Here is a 20989-nt window from a genome sequence, read left to right on the forward strand (position 1 = left end):
AATTAAAATTCAGCATTATATAAACACCAAGATTTGCAACTCCTTTTGAGTTTGGAAAGCAAGTGTCCCATTAACCTTCTGAGTGCCCTTAGGATGTATGCATAATCAATAATGCTGCATTCCAAGGACCATTACCTGGTGCTAAAGGCCCTTGGCCTAACAAAGTCAACAGATCATGTTAATGAATGGAAAGTTACAAATTGGTAAAGGCCCAAGGAACGTGGCATTATTGTTATTCGAACATTCCACCCAATGAGGACAGAGGGTTCAGTTTAAAACACAAAGACAAAGGAGAAACTTTGCAATGTTGGGACACAGTAATTATACCAGCTATCATTGCCCTCTGCATGGTCTGCAACGGAGTGGCCAACATTCCAATATTTTATATGAAGAAGTTGAGGCCTAGTGAGGAATGTCTGGTAGACCTTGGAAGTGGGGCTTGCTTCAGTGAGATCTGTGCGAAACAGTCAGGAAATACAAGTACCATTGCAAGGATGACTGCAGCAATAATTTGAAACCAGGGGCAAATTGAAGATCCCTTCAGCCTCTGCAGAGCAGTGGATGAGGTTGTATTTACCTTTGCTATTTGTAGAGTGAATTGTTCACCAGCAGGGTGGTCTCATGGCTCTGAAAGATCCAAAATGGCAGAGAGCAAGGAAGTTAGTTTCGTTGAAAGAGCCAGGTTTTCAGTTAACCCAAGAGAGTCGCTCTCTCTGCACTTACCCCAGTCTTAACCAACTGGGTGCACTTGACCCTCCCCTCCCTGTGACCCTCTGTGCACTTGCTTCGATCCGTACGCACTACGCCTGAAGATAGTCTGTCTCTCCCGTCTTCACTCTTTATTTTACTATTAAAATTGCAGAATCGCTGCAAGGCCTATTTGCTATATCCCATACTGTTTAAATGTATTTTAAGCACTTACTCGCATGGGCAGACTAAATTTGTCTCAGATTTTCAAGGGCTCTGAGCGACTGTTGCATTTTCCCTGTGTTCCCACCTCCCTCCTTGAGCACTTTTAAACACTTGCCTGTGTATAGGTGCTATATAAATAAATACCATACCAACACGAGGGGTGGTTCAAGCAACCAGCAGAGTACACATTGGGAGCATGACAGTATCGAACCATGCGCCGATCTCACTAGAGTGGGAGGGAACACGCGGGGAGGGACTGGGGGATGGAGACTAGAAGAATATCTTATCAGAGATCATGAGATGAGGTAACAGTTTTAAAAAAGGACCCGAACAATTGTGCACAGGTGTTATTAACTCCCCCCCCCACTCCCTGCGTTTGTAGGTCTTGCTCTGTTCCGTCAAAATGGCGGCAGTCGGTACTTATACCAGTGTATAAAAAGGGGAACCGTTCCAAAGTGTCCAATTACTGACTGCTGTCCATGTTGGATGTTGCGAGCAAGATCTTTATGACACTTGTACTCCGGGAATTGGAAACGTGGGCCACAACTAACCAGGTCCTTAGCTTTGCGCAGACAGGCTTCAGGCCTCGGTCGGCCACCACACATAACATCAGAGTGTTGGACCAGCTGATTAACACCATGCTCAGTAGAAAGGAGGCCACCTTATACATCACCTTTATCAATTTCAGCAGTGTTTTTGATCGGGTTAACAGGGTCACTCTGCGGGCAAAGTTCAGAGCTTTGAATTGTCCCAGCTGGCTCTTACACATCCTAATCCTGATGCATGGTGACAATTCAGCCAGCATTAGATTGAATAACGGGGAAGTGTCTTACCCTATACATATAAATCTGGGCATCAAGCAAGGGTGTGTGGCGGCCCCTATGCTGTATAATTTGTACATTGCTGACCTCCTTCTCCGAATGGCTATTAAATCTAACTGCCCACCTAAGATAGGAGATCTGCCTATTGTGGTTATGCTTTACGCTGATTATTTGATACTATTCGACAGGACTATATCTGGGATAAAGAATATGCTTAATGAGCTGGCCTGCTATGGATCCCTGTTGGGTTTGACCATCAACCTGGAAAAAACGAATATAATATTGATTGCAAGAAATAAGGTCAGCAGGACTAGAAGGAACAAGTTACTTACCTGTAACTGTTGTTCTCCAGCATGGGTCTGGCATGGATTCACATGCTCATGAATATTCCCCGGCGTCAGGCTGGGAATCCTCGGTAAAGAAAAAAATCAGTATCAGTTTCGTTTCTGATCTGTCTTTCTTAGTAGTAACCAATCACTGATCTCTGGGTCATACTGCCCCCAGCCAATGACAGCCCTCTCCCTAAACCCCGCCTCTGGCAGCCATCCTCAGATTTGGTAGCACGCCAAGTGGCAGTATGACCAAGTGAAGAGCCGCAGAGGGGTAGGTGGGAGGGTTCGCATGTGAATCCATGCCAGACCCATGCTGGAGAACAACAGTTAAAGGTAAGTGACTTGTTCCTTCTCCAGCATGGGGTCTGGCATGGATTCACATGCTCATGAATAAAAGAATACATAGCAGTATACACATGCACAACCACGGGAGGTGCCAACAGGCTCAACATTAAGCAATACAACAACTCAACATTAAGCATCTCTTACCTCCTCATCAGGCTCACCTTAAGCGAACAGGTTGCGCAGCACTGCTTGGCCGACCCTGGACTCCTCCCTGGAGTCCCGATCGACGCAGTAGAATCTTGTGAAGGTGTGCGTCGACCTCCACGTAGCAGCCCTGCAGATGTCCAGCAGGGGCACACCAGACAGGAACGCCGTGGTAGCAGCGATCGCTCTGGTCGAATGGGCTCTCGGACGGCCGGCAGCGGTCGGTTTGCCAACCGGTGACAATGCATGATGCAGCCGGAGAGCCATCTGGAGATGGAAGTCTTCGAGAGAGCCTTCCCTTGATTCACAGACCCATAGTTCACAAACAGTTGTGACGTCTTCTGAAAACTCTTCGTGCGGTCCACGTAGAACTTCAGCACTCTAGCTACATCCAGCGAGTGCAAAGTCCTCTCGGCCGGCGTTGAAAGCGACGGAAAGAAAACTGGTAACACCAAGGGCTCGTTGAGGTGGAAGTCAGCACCACCCTCGTGTCATGAAAAGTCAAGTATGGAGGCTTGCAAGATAGGGCCTGAATCTCTCCCACTCGTCGTGCAGAGGTGATGGCCACAAGGAATGCTGTCTTCCATGACAGGAACTTCAAAGGCGCAGAATGCATAGGCTCGAATGGGGCCCCCATGAGCCTGGTCAGCACCACATTAAGCTCCCACGCCGGGGCAGGAGCCTTCACCGGCGGGAATGATCGGAATAGTCCCCTTCATAAATTCCTTCACCAGGCGATGGGACCACAAGGACGCCCGTCCCGTCGTCCTGGTATATCGGGAGATGGCAGCCAGATGTATTTTTATGGAGGCGTGAGCCAGTCCAGCCTTGGCCAGCAACAGCAGGTACGGCAGCACTTGAGGGGCCGTAATTCGCAGAGGGTTAATAATCTGTGCACGGCACCAGACAGAGAACCTCTTCCATTTATGACCGTAACAATTGAGAGTTGAGGACGCCCTGGCCTTTGCAAGAACCTCTCTGCAATCAGCCGGGATATCGTACCCTCCAAACTCTAGTGCTGCAGGAGCCAAGCCTGCAAGTTCAGCGACTGTGGATTGTGGTGGAGAATGGCGCCTCCTTCTCTGGAGAGAAGATCCGCGTCTGCCGGCAGCCTGACTGGCGGGGACGTTGACAAGTCCAGAAGGTCCGGGAACCAGACCTGCCTCGGCCACGCCGGTGCGACGAGGATCATCCTGCATCTGGACTTCTTGAGCTGGTTGATGAGGCGGAGCATCAACGGCAATGGAGGGAACGCGTATAGAAACAGGCCGTCCCAAGGGAACGAGAAAGCATCGCCCATGCTCCGCGGCTGTGGGAACCTGCTGGCGAACCTCTGGCACTTGGAGTTCGTCGCCGTCGCGAACAGGTCGATCTGGGGTTTGCCCCATCGTTGGAAGAGTCGATCCACTTGATCCTGGCGCAGTTCCCACTCGTGGCACGAGCGCAGCTCCCTGCTGAGTGAGTCGGCGATGGTGTTTTTTATTCCTGCCAGGTGGAAGGGAACCAGAAACATCCCCTGGGCGACGGCCCAGTGCCACAGATCCTGGGCCTCCTTGGATAGGGCTGGGGATCTGGTGCCCCCCTGCTTCCGTATGTAGAACATCATGGTGGTGTTGTCGATGAAGATCCTCACCACTTTGTCCTTGCGGGACGGGAGGAACGACTTGAGCGCCCAGAACACCGCTCGGAGCTCCAAGATGTTGATGTGAAGAAACCTCTCCTCCTGGAGCCAAAGGCCTCTTGCATGGAGATCTCTGGTGTGGGCCCCCCAACCCTCCAGAGAGGCGTCCGTAGTCACCGTCTCCTGAAACGCCGGCATTTGAAAGTCCGTGCCCGTCGTGATGTGAGCCCGGGTGCCCCACCATAGGATCGCCCGACGGAACTCCTCGTCGAGGGGGATCCTGTCCTCGAAGCAGCCCCTCGCCTGAAACCAGCGGGCGTCGAGGAACTCCTGTAGCAGACCCATCCGAAGTCTGCAAAGGGGCACAAGGTAGATGCATGAGGACATCATCCCGAGAAGGGACTTGATGGACCTCACCCTGGCCACGTCCGTGGCTAACAGGCGCCACACCTTGCCCAGGATGGTCTTGGTCCTCTCCTCTGAAGAGGAGGCCAATTGCTCCACTGTATCGAGCTTCGCCCCCAAAAACAGTGCTACTTGTGATGGAACCAGGTGGGATTTGCGGTAGTTGATGGCGAACCCCAGCTCCATGAGCAACCGGACGGTCCTCGCCGTATGATCGACGGCGAGTTCCCTTGACCTTGACCGGATTAGCCAGTCGTCCAGGGAGGGGTAGACGTGGATCCCCTGCAGGCGCAGCCGCACCGCCACAGGTGCCAGGCACTTGGTGAAAACCCTGGGTGCCGACTTACCAAACGGTAGGGCTTTGAATTGGTAGTGGCGTCCCTGGACCACGAACCTGAGGAACTTCCTGTGCCTTTTTAGAATGGGGATGTGGAAGTAAGGATCCTCCATGTCCAACGACGAAAGGAAGTCGCCTTCCTCCAGCTGTCCCAGCAAGTGCTGGAGGGTGACCATCCTGAATTTCTGAGCCTTGATGTATTTGTTTAACCAACGCAGGTCCAGGATGGGGTGCCAACCGCCTGTCTTCTTTCTGATGAGGAAGTACCTTGAGTACACTCCAGAGCCCCGGAGCCTCCTGGGGACGAGCTCGGTGGCACCTTTCTTGAGCATTGCCTTTACTTCCAACAGCAGTTGAGGGACGTGATTCTCCTTCCTGGCCACGGGAGGAATGCGAGGGCACTTCTTTAGGAATTCCAGCGAGTGCACGTTGGCCAGGGTGTCCAACACCCAACGATCGGTGGAGATGGACTCCCACACTCTGACGAACTTCGTCAGCCGGCCTCCCACCGGGGTGCTTCGGTGGGGGCCAGACAACCCGGCCGGGTCAGTCTTGCTTGGAAGCGGCCTTGCCGCCCTGGTGACGACGGCGGGAACCCCCTTGCTTGCCGCGACCTCTGTAGGCCTCCTGGGAAGAGGAGCAGGCCGCCTGGGGGTAAGTGGAGGAGCCACCGCTGGATCCTTTAGAGGCACCCTGTCTGCCTCCCGGGCTCCGAAAGGGCCGTCGCTGCTGAAACACCCCAAGGGCCCGGGCCGTCTCTGAGTCGGTCTTGATGGCCTGTAGAGACTCATCCACAGCCTTACCAAAGAGGTTGTTGCCGTCGAACGGCATGTCCAACACTCTGGTCTGGACGTCCTGGCGAAAGTCTGTCGCCTTGAGCCATTCTCGTCGTCGGAGGCAAACTCTGTTGCCCAGTTGGCGAAATCCGGTATCAGCAATGTCCGTCGCCACCGTTATGGCGTGATCCGGCGCCACCTCGCCCTCCTGCAGAATTTCTAGGGCCTCCGCCCTTTTGTCATTAGGCAGGAAACCTAGCAGGGGAGCTATCTTGAACCAGAGCTCCCTGTCGTAGCGGGCCACGATCGCTAAGGCATCGGCCGCCTTAATCGTCGTTGCCGACGACGAGATAACTCGTCGTCCCATAGAGTCCAACTTCTTGCCCTCGTTGTCCGGCGGGGAAGTCGAAGTTGAAGCCGCCGCGCCCGCTGCCTTCTTCTTAGCAGCTGCCGAGACGACCGAGTCTGGCATGGGCTGGGCCCTGAGGCACAAGGGGGCGGCATCGGGGACTCGGTACTTCTTCTCGTACCTGTCCCTCTTGGCGGGTGTCGTGGCAGGGTTCTTGAGGACAGCAAGCCCCTCGTCCCAGATGTCGAGTAAAGGCACAGCGAGGACTGTCTTCCTCTTAGCCTCTCGTCGTTGGTACAGAAACCCTCCTTTTTCTGTTCTTCAGGGCAGAGCTGGAAGAGCTTGGATGCCCTGGTTGTTATGGCGTGGAAAGAGCCAACCTCTTCGGCTGGGGACATGACGACGGGATGTCCGCTGTGTCATCGCCCGTCCCCGTATCCGTCGCCGTATCCTCTCCCGGCGAGGGGGATGAGGGGTCCACCGGTCTCGCAGGCACAAAGGGCAGAGCGGGGTGGACTCTCCTCCGCTTGTTCGGAGGGCTTCCCGACGGGCCTGGTTCTGGCTCCTCCGTCGGGGTGCGTGGTAATCTCGTCCTTATCTCTGTACATAAGGATTGGATTGCCAACAAAATGGCTGCCGAGCTATCCTGGGGCTCGGGCAATGGCTGCGACAGATGGGATGGCCGCTCCACTGGGCCCTTTGATCACGTCAGCAGGGACCGTCCCCTGGGATCGAACCTTCTCGAACCTCTCGTTGAGGCCTATGGAACTTTCATTGAGGCCCTTCTCGGTCTCCACCAGATCCTCCTCAGAGGCTGATTCCGAGTCTGTAATGGCCGCCCCTTCCCTCTTTTTCAGCCGGGGGCTTCACGGGGATCTTAGCGATGGGCTGGAAAGAGGATTCCCTCCGCGGCGGCAGGGATACTCTGGGCCCAGAGGCCGTTTCCATTGGCGTAGTCTCAGCCGGCTCCTACAGGGTTGCAGCAACCACTTCGGTAGAGGCCGTAGCCAGGTGGATCAAAGCCCTCACCACCTTAGGTGCGTCCTGGGCCTTCGCCTTGGGGGGAGGGTCAGCGCCTCGCTCCCCCTTCGAGATCAACTGGGTCCGCTCCAGCGGCCTACCTGGGTTCTTGGACTTCCTCTTCCCCGAACCAGAGCGCTGGTTCGTGGTCGAACGTGCCGGGGAAGTAACGCCCTGCTTGGCAACCGAAGAGCCCGACCTTTCGGCGCTCTCGGAGCCCGCGGACTTGCGGTGCTTGGCCTTCTGTTGGGCCCCCGTCGCCGGGGCGCCCTCAAAGGACTTAGAAGCCCGCTGAAACTTCTTCGCCTTCTCACCTGCTGTGCCCTTCTCCAGCCAGGTGGCGAGGCGGGAACGACGATCTTGTTTGGTCCGTTCCGAAAGGTTCTTGCAGAATGCACAGTCCTTCTCCACGTGCGTCTTGTCCCCATGGAGGCAGTAGAGACATTGCGAATGCTCGTCCTCCTTGAAAACGTTATATAATCTTCATCCAGGGCAGTTCCTGAACAGCTTGGATCTGGGCGTCGAGCTCCCCTTGTCCTGGGCCATGTCCGTTGAGGTAGGCCGCAGATCTTCCGGAATCGTCCAAGAAGTGTAAACTCGACAAAAACTTCACCCTTGAGGGGCGTAGAAGAATTCCGAAACGGGTCCCCGTTATCGGAAGTAGAAACGCTGGAGCTTGAGGCTCGATTAAACCGTAAAAATGAGAAATTCCCCTGAAAAAGCGTGAAAACGCAGTAAAAAAACTCGAGAGCTAAACACGAGGACTCCCAACACTTGAGCGTGCGGTAAAAATCTGAGGATGGCTGCCAGAGGGCAGTCATTGGCTGGGGGCAGTATGACGCAGAGATCAGTGATTGGTTACTAGTAAGAAAGACAGATCAGAAACAAAACTGATACTGATTTTTTCTTTACCGAGGATTCCCAGCCTGACGACGGGGAATATTCATGAGCATGTGAATCCATGCCAGACCCCATGCTGGAGAATTGATACTTCCATGGGCACAATAGATTATACCCAATCCTACCCTTATTTAGGCCTAGATGCTCGCCCCAATTACGAACTGGTAATTCTCAATAAAAAGAGACGAGCTAAATTACTCACTTTACAAGTCTAAGTTCACCAGGGGCACCGCAAGCTATAGTATGGCAGGGATTGTTAAACTTTGCCAGAAATGCTTTGTCCCAGCCATTCTCTATGGCCTGGATGCATTGGCCATTCAGGACTTAACCTGGCTAAACAAACTCGAAGGCCACTACTGGCGAACAGTTTTGGGATTAGGTCCCTTGTGTCCCATGAAGTATCTCCGCCTAGAATTAGGCCCATCATCATTAAGGGGCATGGCCCTCCAAGCCAGGTCGTCTTTATCTAAAATCCTGTGTTAACCCTACCTGCAAGTTATTTGCACTGGTTGGAGATAATTACGACTCTGAGACGGTCCTACGAGAGTCTAATTATAAAACTCAGAATGAAACCATTTTCTCAGAGATTGGAGATCTCCGGTATGTTCATTTGAAAAAATCTTTTGAACACTGATTTAACAGATGAGACTGGTGCAGAAATTATACTAATCTCTCCAAGTTAAAAGGGTATGAGGCAGTGTCTCACATAGTACATCGCTATCGTAAGGTACAACCCTATTTGCTGCTATGCCCGGTCCCTAAATTTAGGCAGTTTCTTTTAAAACTGCGCACAAACCAACTGCCAGTAATGGCTGTTCTGGGCCCCCGATTGGGGGTATCCTTGGAACACAGGACATGTCAAATGTGTGGCAAACCTGGCCAATTGGAGAAAGCTAGGCATGTCCTCTCCCAATGCGCGGATCTGGGGCCCTTATATATGTGTATGTTAGGCAGATTGGTCCACTCTTATGAGGCAATTACTGCAGACTCTTTTTGGATTCATTCTCCATCTCAGTGCAGTTTGCCTTATTTAGTGTATGGCAGCACGTCTAGACCTTATTACCTGAATAATGATACTGTGATCCCTGCACCCGTCCAGACCGTTTTACCTGAATAATGATTCTGTGATCCCTGCACCTGGGGGTATCTCTTTTTGGTATCTTTTGGTACCCCTTGGTGCGGTGACGCCACAGTGCCCTTAGACTTTGCCTTTTTACCCGAGTTGCCCGTATTCTTCCAATGAATTGTTTTGGGGAAATGTTTGATGAATTTCTTAGTTTCACTTTGTTTTATGTTATCTTATTTATTTTATACTATCCAATCTGGATATTGGGAATTAAGTTAATTATGTCTGCTTGTTTGTTATATTGTACTTCACTGTATTTTACACATACTGTATTTGTGTTTCTGTTTTGTTAGATGTTAATTTTATATATTGTGAAAAGTCCAAATTATGCATTATATCACAATAAAATATTATTATTATTAGCGACAAGGTAGGGAGAGGGGGGTGCCACACCTACCTGCTTGTTGATGCTAGATGCCGAGAAGACGTTTGACCATGTCAATTGGGCCTTCATGGAGCAAACACTCAGAAAGGTGGGATTAGGACCAAACTTTTTTGAGAATGATCCAGGCTAACTACCAGCATCCTCAAGCTAAGATTAAAGTGAACGGGGGAGTTGAACAATCCATTCTCAATAAGAAGAGGAACAAAGCAAGGATGCCCACCCTACCCACTCGTTTTCGCCCTGTTTATGGAACACTTTGCGCATCAGATAAGAGAGAATAGGGAGATACGAGGGGTCAGATGGGCAAAGACGCCCCACAAAATAGGCCTGTTTACCGATGATGTGGTCCTGATGATCACCGACACGGAGAACTCGCTACCGGCAATAATGGAGGACATAAGGGCTTTCTCTGCAGTGTCTGGCTTTAAAGTGAAATTTGTAAAGTCGGAGATTCTAAATTTATCCATAGGGTAGAGGGAAAGGAACCAGCTGGAAAAAGTAACCCATTCAGGTGGGCATCGGGACCAATCAGATAGCTGGGGGTGAATTTAACAACTTCCATAAAACAAACAGTGGGGGCAAATTACATGCCGCTGCTGAAACAAATCAAGGCGGATCTAGCAGGATGGAGAGGGCTGTACATATCATGGTTTGGAAGGATAGTCGCTGTCAAAATGAACATACTTCCTCAGCTTCTATATCTTTTCCACGCGATTCCCCTAGCAGTCCCGGGGAGATTGATGAAGGATATTCAGGAGAGCATCATGGGGTTTATTCTAGGAGGGAAAAAGCCGAGGATGGGGAGGAAAATGTTATTCAGGAGCAAGCCTCAGGGAGGAGTGGCCTGCCCCAAAATAATGAAATATTACCAGTCGGTGCAGCTGAGTGGGGGAGGGCAGAGCATCAGAAACACTGGGTGTGCATGGAATAAGCTGTGGTGGGGGGAATACCTTTGGAAAGTATCAAGGATGAAAAAGGTGGACAGGCCAGAGGGGCTATTGGGAAATCAGATTACAAGGAATACCCTGAAGATTAGCGAGCAACTGAACAGGAGGTTTAAATTATCTCTATGGCCTTTGCCGCAGGCACCCATTTTTGGCAACCCCACCGTCCCACCAGAAAAGGAATATAACTGGTTTAAACAGTGGGTGGAGGGAGGGATAAGGGAGATCAGCGATCTGTATGAAGGAACCCAATTCAGGTCATTTACAGACTGCAGAAGGGAACTGGGACTAAAGAAAGGGGACCCGTTTGCCTATCAGTAACTAAGACATTGGGCGGGGTCCCACAATGATGTAAGGGGCTACAAGGGAATATACAGAGTGGGAAAAGCGAACGTCATCTATAGAGAGTAAAAGAGGACTGATAGCAAGATCTTATAAATCGCTAAGTGGGTAGAAGGAGGCAGAAGGGGCACTGAGGGACAAATGGGGGTAGGTAAGGGGAAAGGCACTCACTGACAAGGAATGCGACAAAGCACTAAAGGGCTGGTACACCTCATACACTTCGGTACAGCATAGACAACTACAATACAAGCTGCTACACGAGTGGCATTACACCCCAAAGAGACTTCATAAAATTAATCCCTCAATTTCAGCAGCGTGTTGGATGGGGTGTGGGAAGGCGGGAACGATGGAACACATCTGGTGGGGATGCCAGCTGCTTAAACATTTCTGGCAAGAGGTGAAATCAAAGGTGCTTGAAATAATGAGAGTAGATAAGGAGTATGATGGAGTACCAGTGTTCCTAGGAGCTATGCCTGAAGGACAACCAAGTATGGGTTAGAGTGCTGGAAGGTTATGGGCGAACTTAATGATGGCCGCAAAGAGATGTATAGTTGAACAGTGGAAACAGAAGGAGCTGCCATCCATTATAGAATGGTACTATGCAATATGGGATATGATAGATGTGGAAAAGATGACTGCAACAATACGGGAGTCAAGGAGGAAATGCTGTAAAGTTTGATCACCCTTCATAAACTATGCAATTAAAGATACCACACACCTATTCATCCCGAAGAGACTGGGGGCACTGGGGATTTTAGAGGAAGAAGAGGTCCGAGCTGCAATTAATAGGACTTAAAGGGACGCCTATAGGAACTGGTGGGGAAGGGGGCAGTGTTGAAGTGTTGACGTAGTATACAATGTTGGTTGAAAATGTGCTACACAAATGTTACATGAGAGACAAGTTAATCATATGTGTAAACAGTGTTGAAGGAATCGAGATTTGGTTAAATAAAAGTCCCCTGTAATAGCTTTAGGTTACAAAACTATATTAATAAGTATTCTGCACCGATATATAGGCAGGATGTTTGCAAATATAATGATATAGTATATCATAGGTAGACCAAAAAGCACACATGTAAACAGTTTATCACATTTTTTTTAAAAAATCCTCTTACACTAGTAAACAAGCATTTTATCAGAGTTAAATCGCAGTTTGCAATGCAGCTTGAATACTTCTGATCATTAAATTGACCCAGCTGTGTTTTTTTCTATCAAACACACACACCTCTCAAACACATTATTATAAATCAGTTGTTTTCCTATTATAAAATAAAAAATGCAATAAGAATAGCTTGCATAATCAATGACTTACTTTATATGTGAATGCTTTCCACGGTAAGTGCGCTACTGATTTCATCTGAAAAAGAAAAAAAAAACATTAGGGCTGCACTACTCTAGAATACACAATGCACAATTCTCAAAAAAAATAAATAGGCAAGTTAATTTGTGGACAATTTATGACAAGCTAATGTCAAACCTTGAAAAACAGAAAAATGTGTTAACTTTGCAAAGCAAAATCATATACATTTTTAAAAATATGATATTAAAACACATGAGTGTGTGGAGTGGTCTATGTGGCTGAAACCTTGAGGATTTATAGTCTTTTCTTGTGTTCTACTGCGTGCTACTGGAGGCGAGACTCTTCAGGACCTAAGTCAGCTCAACTCTTCAAAAGCTAATTTACGCACGAAGCGAAGCGCAGCGCGAGAGTGCTGTGGAGTGGTCTATGTGGTCGCGGGGGAGCCAGTAGCCTGGAAATCGAAAAGGAGAGGCATTTTCACCAGACTGAAGAAAGATCTGAACTCCAACGCTAATCCTCCCCGCGTTTGCCCTGCCTCTCTTCCGCCTCGCTCTTTACCGCGCCCCCTCCCCCTCATCCTTTGTGTGCATTGCTAAACTAACACGATGATACAGCACTTAATGTGGAACTGTGACTTCCCTCCCACTCGGGTTAGTGGCGCAAAAATTACGGCACATAAGTGAGTTGTGTTAAGATGTTAACGCGTTCAGGACTCTAAACTACCAGCTATTTCGAATGTACGCCCAGGGTACTCGGCAGGGCGCGGAGGGGTTGTCGGGAATTCTTACTTTCCGAGTGATTTATCATTGACCAACATAAAAGCATCACCGAAACCAGGAGTAAGACGAAAACACTACTGGGCAATAATAAAGCGTTGCGGGAACAAACCAACACAAATGTTGAAAATAATCAGTGTGATTAATACGGAGGAGGTGGCTGGACCAGTGAATGGCATTTATGGAACTAATGCTAAAAGGTCACACGTGGCCAAAAGGAAGCGAATTAGCAGTAAGTCCCTTGTCCAAAGTGAAATTATTTCAAACTTTTTTTCCGGTGGTTAAGTTGGCAGCGCTTCCATCCCTTGAACCATCTGTTATTTCACTGATTGCAATGGCAAGTATACACAATAACAACTCTAGTAAATGTGTGTCTGGTCTATCGAAGAGCATCAATGAGTGGCACAGAAGTAAATATTTAGGAGCCACTACAAATGCCAAATACAAACCTTTCATCTACTCCTGATTTGGTGGCGATTCCCCGAACGGTATTGGACAGATTTTAGAGACACTGGGCCTAATTCACAGGACATTTTCCAATGGGGTTTTGCCATTATAAAACGCTTCTGTGAATTAGGCCCACCTTTTAGTTATGTGAGATCTAACACTGTTTTTCCATACGTAGGTTGTTGCCACATATCCGGCATAACTTTTTTTCCAATGTTTTTTTGCCACCTCGTTTTAAGAGGTATGTTTGGGCATGCATCTTACAAATGTACCATTCTGACACTGGGAGTGTTGGGATCACCAGTGGTGGAGTAAAGGTGTTGACACATGGTACACAGGCATTTTTTATCACAGCATATCCAATTAGGTTACTAGTACAGCTGATATATAGAGACACTCACTATAGCATCCATTATGTTTTCGTTCACACTTATCTTTAAGATGTTATGATGTCAAATACCCATGCCACCTCATAGTTAACGAACAAGTTACTTACCAACTGGTAGCGTTCTTTCGATTGGATGTTCCTCCAACATATTCCTCATCTTAGATGTATTCCATCCAGCTTTGCTGCTCTTCGGAAATTTTTTCAGCAGAGGGCGCCGTTGTCGTCGAGTCGATGGTCCCTCGAAGGCCTCCGTCAAGGGTGACGTCATCGGGTATATAAGAAGCACGCGCGGCGCCCATTGGCCTCAGTTCCGTTTTTCCCCCTTTTATCTTTGATTTTGTACTGTGTAGATTGTGCCGGCAGACAGGTATCAGCCTTGCGAGAGTTGAGTTGGCAATAACCCGGAAAAATCTACAGAGGGGTAGGCTGGGAGGGCGATGGGGAATACGTTGGAGGAACATCCAATCGAAAGAACGTTACCAGTTGGTAAGTAACTTGTTCTTCGAGTGGATTGTGTCCTCCAACGTATTCCTCATTTTAGATAGACTCCCAAAGCAGTATGGATAATTTCTTTGGAGGAGGGGTTAGATTTTTCAATGCCCTTAGATGGCTGAATATAGTACTGCTTTACCAAAACTCCGCTCCTTAGACCGGGAAGCATCCAGACTATAGAATTTTGAAAAAGTGTGCAGTGAAGACCAAGTTGCTGCTTCACAAATAGACCTTATTGGAACATCTCTTTGAAGGGCCGTCAAAGAGGCGATACCTCTTGTGGAATGAGTCCTTAACCCTTCTGGCGGGTCTTTTTGTGCTAATCTGTAGCATTCTGAAATGCAAAGCACAATCCAGCGTGATATTGTCTGTTTTGTCATCGATTGACCCAGTTTCCTTCCGGTGTAACCGATAAACAGTTGGTTGTCCACTCTAAGCTTGGAAAGCCTAGAGATGTAAAAGCTTCAAGCTCTTCTTGGGTCCAACCTGTGTAATCTTTCCTCCTCCTTAGTAGGAGGAGGTGGAGGATAGAATGCGGGTAAAACAATTTTCTGACTTAAACGAAAATCAGATACTACTTTAGGTAAAAATGAGGGTTTAACCCTTAACACAACTCTGTCCTTATGGAACACAGTATAGGGTGGCCCAGAAGACAGTGCCTGCAATTCGCTCACTCTTCTTGCAGATGTTAAAGCAACTAGGAAAGCAGTTTTCCATGTCAGTAATCTTAATGGACAGGTTTTCAAAGGCTCAAAAGGAGCACACATTAAGAATTTTAGAACCAGACTGAGATCACAAATTGGCACTTGGAATGGGTAAGAAGGAAACACATTAAGGAATTTTGAAATAGGATCATTCTTCCGATGAGTGCTTGAAGATGGAAAGTGCTGCAAGATAACCTTTAATGGTACCAACATTTAGACCTCTATGCGCTAGGCACAAGAGGAAGGACAGTACTTCCGGGATAGAACATAGAAAAGGATCGACATTCTTTTCTCTGCAACAGTTGCAAAACTTCCTCCAACGGCAACAGTATAGACAATTTTGTTGCTGGCCTTCTTGCCGAAAGTAACACCTCCATGACGTCATCTGGAAGGTCCCAATCCTTGTATCTCAGCCTTTCAGATACCAAGCATGAAGGTTGAGAGTTTTGACCTCTGGATGGAGAACCTGACCCTCCATTTGTGAGAGAAGGTCCTCACTCTGCGTAAGACGTACTGGGGGACAGATGGACATGTCTAGAAGGTCCGAGTACTACGTTCTCCTGGCCCAATCCGGGGCAATTAGGATCATGCAATTCCCAAACCGTCTCAGTCACCTGATGACCTGAGGAATGACGGTAATCGGGGGGAACGCGTACAATAGTGAGAAATTCCACTCCACCACGAACGCGTCTCCCAGGGCTCCTCTCGGGGGAAATTCCCTTGAGCAATACCTTTTGCACTTCCAGTTGATTTTGGTCGCAAATGGGTCTACTTGAGGGGTTCCCCAAAGGGCGACGATCTCTTGAATGACTTCCTGAGCCAGTTCGCATTCGTGGGACACCGTGCTCTGCCTGCTCAGAGCATCTGCCGTCATATTCTCCTCCCCGGCTAGATGAACTGCTGTTAAAGAGATTCCCTCCTGAATTGCCCAATACCAGAGTTGCATTGCCTCTCTGCACAGGTAGTGACCCTACACCATCTCTTTTGTTTAGATAATGCATGGCCACTGTGTTGTCCGTCATTATCAGCGCTATTCTGATTGCTCTCAGCTCTAAAAGGTTGATGTGTAGTTTGGACTCCGATGGAGACCAACGAACGCCGATTCTCAGATCGTTGGCATGAGCTCCCCACCCCATGAGTGAGGCGTCCGTCACTACTGTGATCTCCGGCCATGGTTGCCAAAAAGGTTCTCCTTTTAGGATGTTCTCTGTACAAGTCTACCATAGAAGATCTTGTCGAACCTTGTTCGGAATCTTGAGAAAATCGTCATTTGACCTGAGAACTGGGACCACTGAGTCTTTAGAGCCCATTGAAGGGATCTCATCCTCAAACGTGCCTCTGGCCCCAGGAAGATGCAGAATGCCATGAGTCCGAGCAACGTTAAGAAGCCGTAAGCCTGGAGATTTTGGAATTTGGAAACCATCTGAAGAATGTCTTGAGCCCTCGACTTGGGAGGCGAGCTCTTTCCCAAGGACGAGTCTAATACAGCTCCTATGTACTAAAGCTGTTGGGAAGGTGTCATCTGCGACTTCTTGAAATTTAGGGAGAAGCCAAGTCTGTGGAGGAAGTGGCAGGTGACTTTCAGATGATACAGTGCTTGTTCGGCAGAATGTGCCCTGATCAACCAATCGTCCAGGTAGGGGTAGACGTGAATCCCACCTCTCCTGAGGTGCGCTGCCACCACTACCATTAACTTGGTGAAGACCCTCGGGCGGAGGTCAATCGGAATGGCAGGACTCGAAACTGATAGTGTGAGTCGCCAACTACGAACCTCAGGTATTTTCTGTGCTCGAGATGAATCGGCACATGAAAATAAGCATCCTGGAGGTCCAATGACACCAACCAGTCCTGAAATTGAAGGGCCTGAAGGATCTGAGAAAGGGTAACCATCTTGAACTTGTCCTTCCTGAGGAACTTGTTCAAGTTTCTTAAGTCCAAGATGGGTCTCAATCCTCTGTCCTTTTTGGGGATCAAAAAATACGGGGAGTACCATCCCTTGTTCTTCTCCGCTGCAGGTACTGGTTCTATACACCTTTCTCCAGCATGGTTAGAACTTCCTGCTGTAGGAGGGGGTCTGAAAACTTCAAAGGGTGTCTCCCTGGTGGATTGCTTTGAGGTTGCGTTAGGAAAGGAAGGCAGTAACCTTGGGCTATTATTTCTAGAGCCCAAACATCTGAAGTAATGGCTCGCCATTCTTGCAGATGCTGTGACGGCCGGACTCCTACAGGTGTTTTGTGATGAAAGTCCTCAAAGTGGTTTTGTGGCGGTTGTTGCAGCCGCAGATGGCAAAGAGGCTGCAGCTGGAGCTGGCTTAGCACGTTTTGCTCATCCACCGCGAGTGGCCTTTCTCTGGCCCCTTTGACTGGCCATTCCTCTCGCCTTTCGATAAGAGGAGTAGTAACGATAGGATCGTCCCCTCCACGATTGTCCTGGCGCACAAAAAGGCTGAGGTTGCCTAATAGCAACCCCTAAAGATTTGGCAGCTGCTTTTGAGGTCTGCAACCTCTCAAGGCTCTCGTCAGCCTTGCTGCCAAAAAGGTGAGACCCGTCAAAAGGCATATTCAGAAGGCGGTTCTGTACGACCGGTGCGAAACCCGACTTCCGTAACCACACAAATCTGTGCATTACCATGCTAGTGCCCATGGACCTGCTTACACTATCCGCAGTGTCCAATCCAGATTGAAGGGATTCCTGCATGGCTTCCTTTCCATCTCCAACGATGGCTAGGAACCCTTCCCTTTCGTCCCCTTCTGGTATGTGCTCTGCCGCCATTGCGATGCATTCCAACAGAGTGTACGAAAACTTTTCCAAGGCACATGTGGAGTTGGCAGATTTTAAAGCCATACTCCCAGCTGAAAATACCTTCCGTGCCCAGCCATCCAAACGCTTTTCGTCCCTGTCTGGAGGGATAGAAGGGTACGCAAGTTAGTTAGAAGCTGTGGCTGCCTGTGTGACCAGACTCTCGGGAGTGGGATGTTTGGACAGATAGCCGGGGTCGCTACTGGCAGGGCGGTATTTTGAGGTGAGGGATTTGTTTATCGGAGGAATAGAATCCGGAGTTTTCCAATTCTTGGCCACCCTATTTTGCAGGGCTACATGAAAGGGTAGTACTGGGTCTTCGGTGAGACCATGGTCCAATAGATCTGTCAAATCATCCTGGATGAATTGGGCTGATGGTCTAGCCCATCCTAAGTAATCTACTACCTTCGTCATTAACTGACGGTATGATGGACTGGCATGCCCTCCTGGTTCTGGTCTGCCAAAGTCATTTTCAGGAGATGTGTCAATGCCACCTGCATTGTGTAATGATTCCACCAAGTCCCTCATTCTGCTTTCTTCTGAAATCAGGCCTTCTGGGACATTGGGGTGCCATATTCTAGCCCAAAAGGTACATTCTCCTCATCAGATCTTTCCTGTTCCTCAAAAATTGAGGTCAGGGACTTGAAAAACTCCTTCCTAGGGAGAGGATTGAAAACCTTCTCTGGGAGAGGAGGAGGAAGAGGTGTATTGCTGGGCTCTGAGGGTATTACAGGTCTTGTAACCCTATCTTTCCCTTTTTCTGGCTGGCCTGGCTTGGCTGGAGCCTTTGGCGCCGAGGGCTTCGGGATCGACATCGATAAGGACGTCGATGGCGTCAACGAAATAGTGGTCGTTGACGGAGTTTGCTTCGAGGGCGTTGAGGCGCTCTTCGAAGATTTGCCCTTCGAGGTGCATTGGGTCTTGGACGGCGCCGGTGACCTCGAACGGTCGACTCGGCGTCCTGGAAGGTTCTCTATCCTTCCTTTTTCGAACACCCGGGCTCGAGGGCGCGCGAGTGTCGGAGCGATGACGCTCCCGGCCGGCTTCCGAAGGAGGCGCGGACCGAGGCTTCGCTTTTTCAAACACCTCCATCATTTTGACTCTGAATGCTTCCCACTCTTCGGAGGACGAATGTTTCGTGGGGCATTTCATCCTTTTTGGGGACTTGTCTGAGGACAATGTGGAGGGGGACCTGTAGCGTTGTTTCTTCGACTTTTTTGTCGAAGACGACGAGCGATGGGAATCGCTTCGGGACCTGGACCGATGCCTTTTGCGTCAAGGAGATTTCTCATCAAGGGACCTCGACTCGATGCTAGAGGCTTTACGGTCGGGTTTGCGACCTACCTGTAGTTTTCCTCTCCTTTCTCGCAAGGCCTTACGAGTCATCGCTTGACACTTCGTACAGGCCTCCATGTCGTGGCCTTCTCCAAGGCACCACAAACACTCTTAGTGCGGGTCTGTGATCGACATTTTTTAACCGCACTACTTGCACTTTTTGAAACCCGATCTCGTGGTTGTGGTCGGCGTCGATGACGAGGACATTAGTTTATTTAGTATTTCTTCACAGAACTCGAGCCGCGCTGAATCTCCGAAGCAACGTATACTGCGGAAAAAACGGAACTAAGGCCAACGGGCACCGGGCGTGCTATTTATATACCTGATGACGTCACCCTTGACAGAGGCCTTCGAGGGACCATTGACTCGACGAAATCGACGCACGGCGCCCTTGCCGAAAGAATTTCCGAAGAGCAGCAAAGCTGGATGGAATACATCTAAGATGAGGAATACGTTGGAGGACACAATCCACTCGAAAGGTGTTTACTGTTTTCCAAGATGGATGATTGACTCATCATCGTCAATTCAATCTCTGTGAATGAGTTACCTTTTAATGAGGTAGATATTATTCATTTCCTTATACATGAGCCAAAACATGTGGACATTTATCACATACTAATAACTGCTTTTTTCTTTTCTCTTTTTATTTTTTTCTCTTTGGATGTGGGATAATTTACTGTGTTTATTCAGAGCTCCCTGGTGCTCGGTCTCATTGCAGAATAGTGAACTTCCCAGCGTCTGTGCGGAATACACACAGCTGCAAACGTATGTTCTCTGGGGCAGGTACACTTGTTACTATTTTAAATATTTGATGTGTCAAGGACAAGGAACGGCATCAGGGCCTTTCAACCTTGTCATTTGAAACGGGTCATGAACCTCGGAGACCTGCAGCAACTGCCCATGATTCCAGTCAGCAGTTATAACATAGCAATCATTTTCTCTCTATATTACTTTTTTTTGGGGCTTGCCTTACAAGCTGCATTTTTGGGAGCCCTTGCGGCCCTCACTTCCCTTGGGATATACAGAAGTGTTATCACACCGTTTTCTTCACAGCAGGCACTTGCTAACATTGAAGGAGTCCTTTCAGTGGGTATTTCATGTTTCAGGTCCCTGCTGGCTGCCCGTCTCGTGATAATCGGCAGCTATTAACCCCCTGCTCTATTTCTTTGTCTCCCTTATAATGTATGCACCTCACAGATGCCTCATGACTGTTTTCCATTCTACGCAAGGGCCATTATGTTGAACTTTCCTGTGATCTCTTCAAGGCCATATGCCATTTGAGGTCAGTTCCTGTGACTTCATAAGGTCAAAGTTCACATTACATCATTTCCTGTGATGTCATGCTCTGTCATTTTTTCATTGGGTCAAATTGATGTGACATCAATTCATGTGATGTCATCATTATGCTAATTACTATTTTTGAAACTAAGATTCCTACAGCTTTTTGGTTACAGAATGTTGGCATGTATGGGTCTGTGTCAACCACAGTGCAGTGACACTACAGATGATTCCACACACCACACTTCTATGAGTTTCAATCCCAATCTGAATACCGTCGCAGTAACAGTTGACAATATTTGGGATGTGTTCGACCATGGCAAGTGAGCAGCGGGCTATAAAGCAGATACTGGCCAGAGTGGTGGACGTCATTTTGACAAACAGTGCTATGGAGTTGCAGTCAACCAAAGAGGGTATTTGTGGAAGAGCTCACAGGAATGACATGGGGAACTTGGAACTACATTCCGGTATGCCAGCTACTCCTCCGTCAATAACGCCTGTGGACCCGGTGCAATACCATTAAACTCACTGGATAAGGGACAAACTGGAGTTGGACCAAACGTTGATGACAACGGTGCTTCCTGCCCAGACGTATACATTACCAATGAAATATAAAAGGAGAAACAAGTGCGAGATTATTAAAGTAGCAACAGCTAAGGGAAAGCCACCAATAAAGCTCCCGGCCAACGTGGGCTCATTGGAAAACACCAT

The 20989-nt window shown here is 48.8% G+C and overlaps 1 protein-coding gene across 1 annotated transcript in view; it reads right to left on the minus strand.

Moving 5' to 3' along the window:
* Positions 1 to 20989, minus strand: part of CLPTM1L (CLPTM1 like) — a 938124-nt gene that overhangs the window by 48120 nt on the left and 869015 nt on the right. Inside the window, exon 15 of the mRNA XM_069620583.1 lies at positions 12072 to 12116. Coding sequence (XP_069476684.1) covers positions 12072 to 12116 — 45 coding nt within the window. The remainder of the gene's footprint in view (positions 1 to 12071; positions 12117 to 20989) is intronic.

This window comes from Ambystoma mexicanum, chromosome 5q (assembly GCF_040938575.1).
Source record: "Ambystoma mexicanum isolate Mex_15411 chromosome 5q, UKY_AmexF1_1, whole genome shotgun sequence".
Classification (NCBI taxonomy): domain Eukaryota; kingdom Metazoa; phylum Chordata; class Amphibia; order Caudata; family Ambystomatidae; genus Ambystoma; species Ambystoma mexicanum.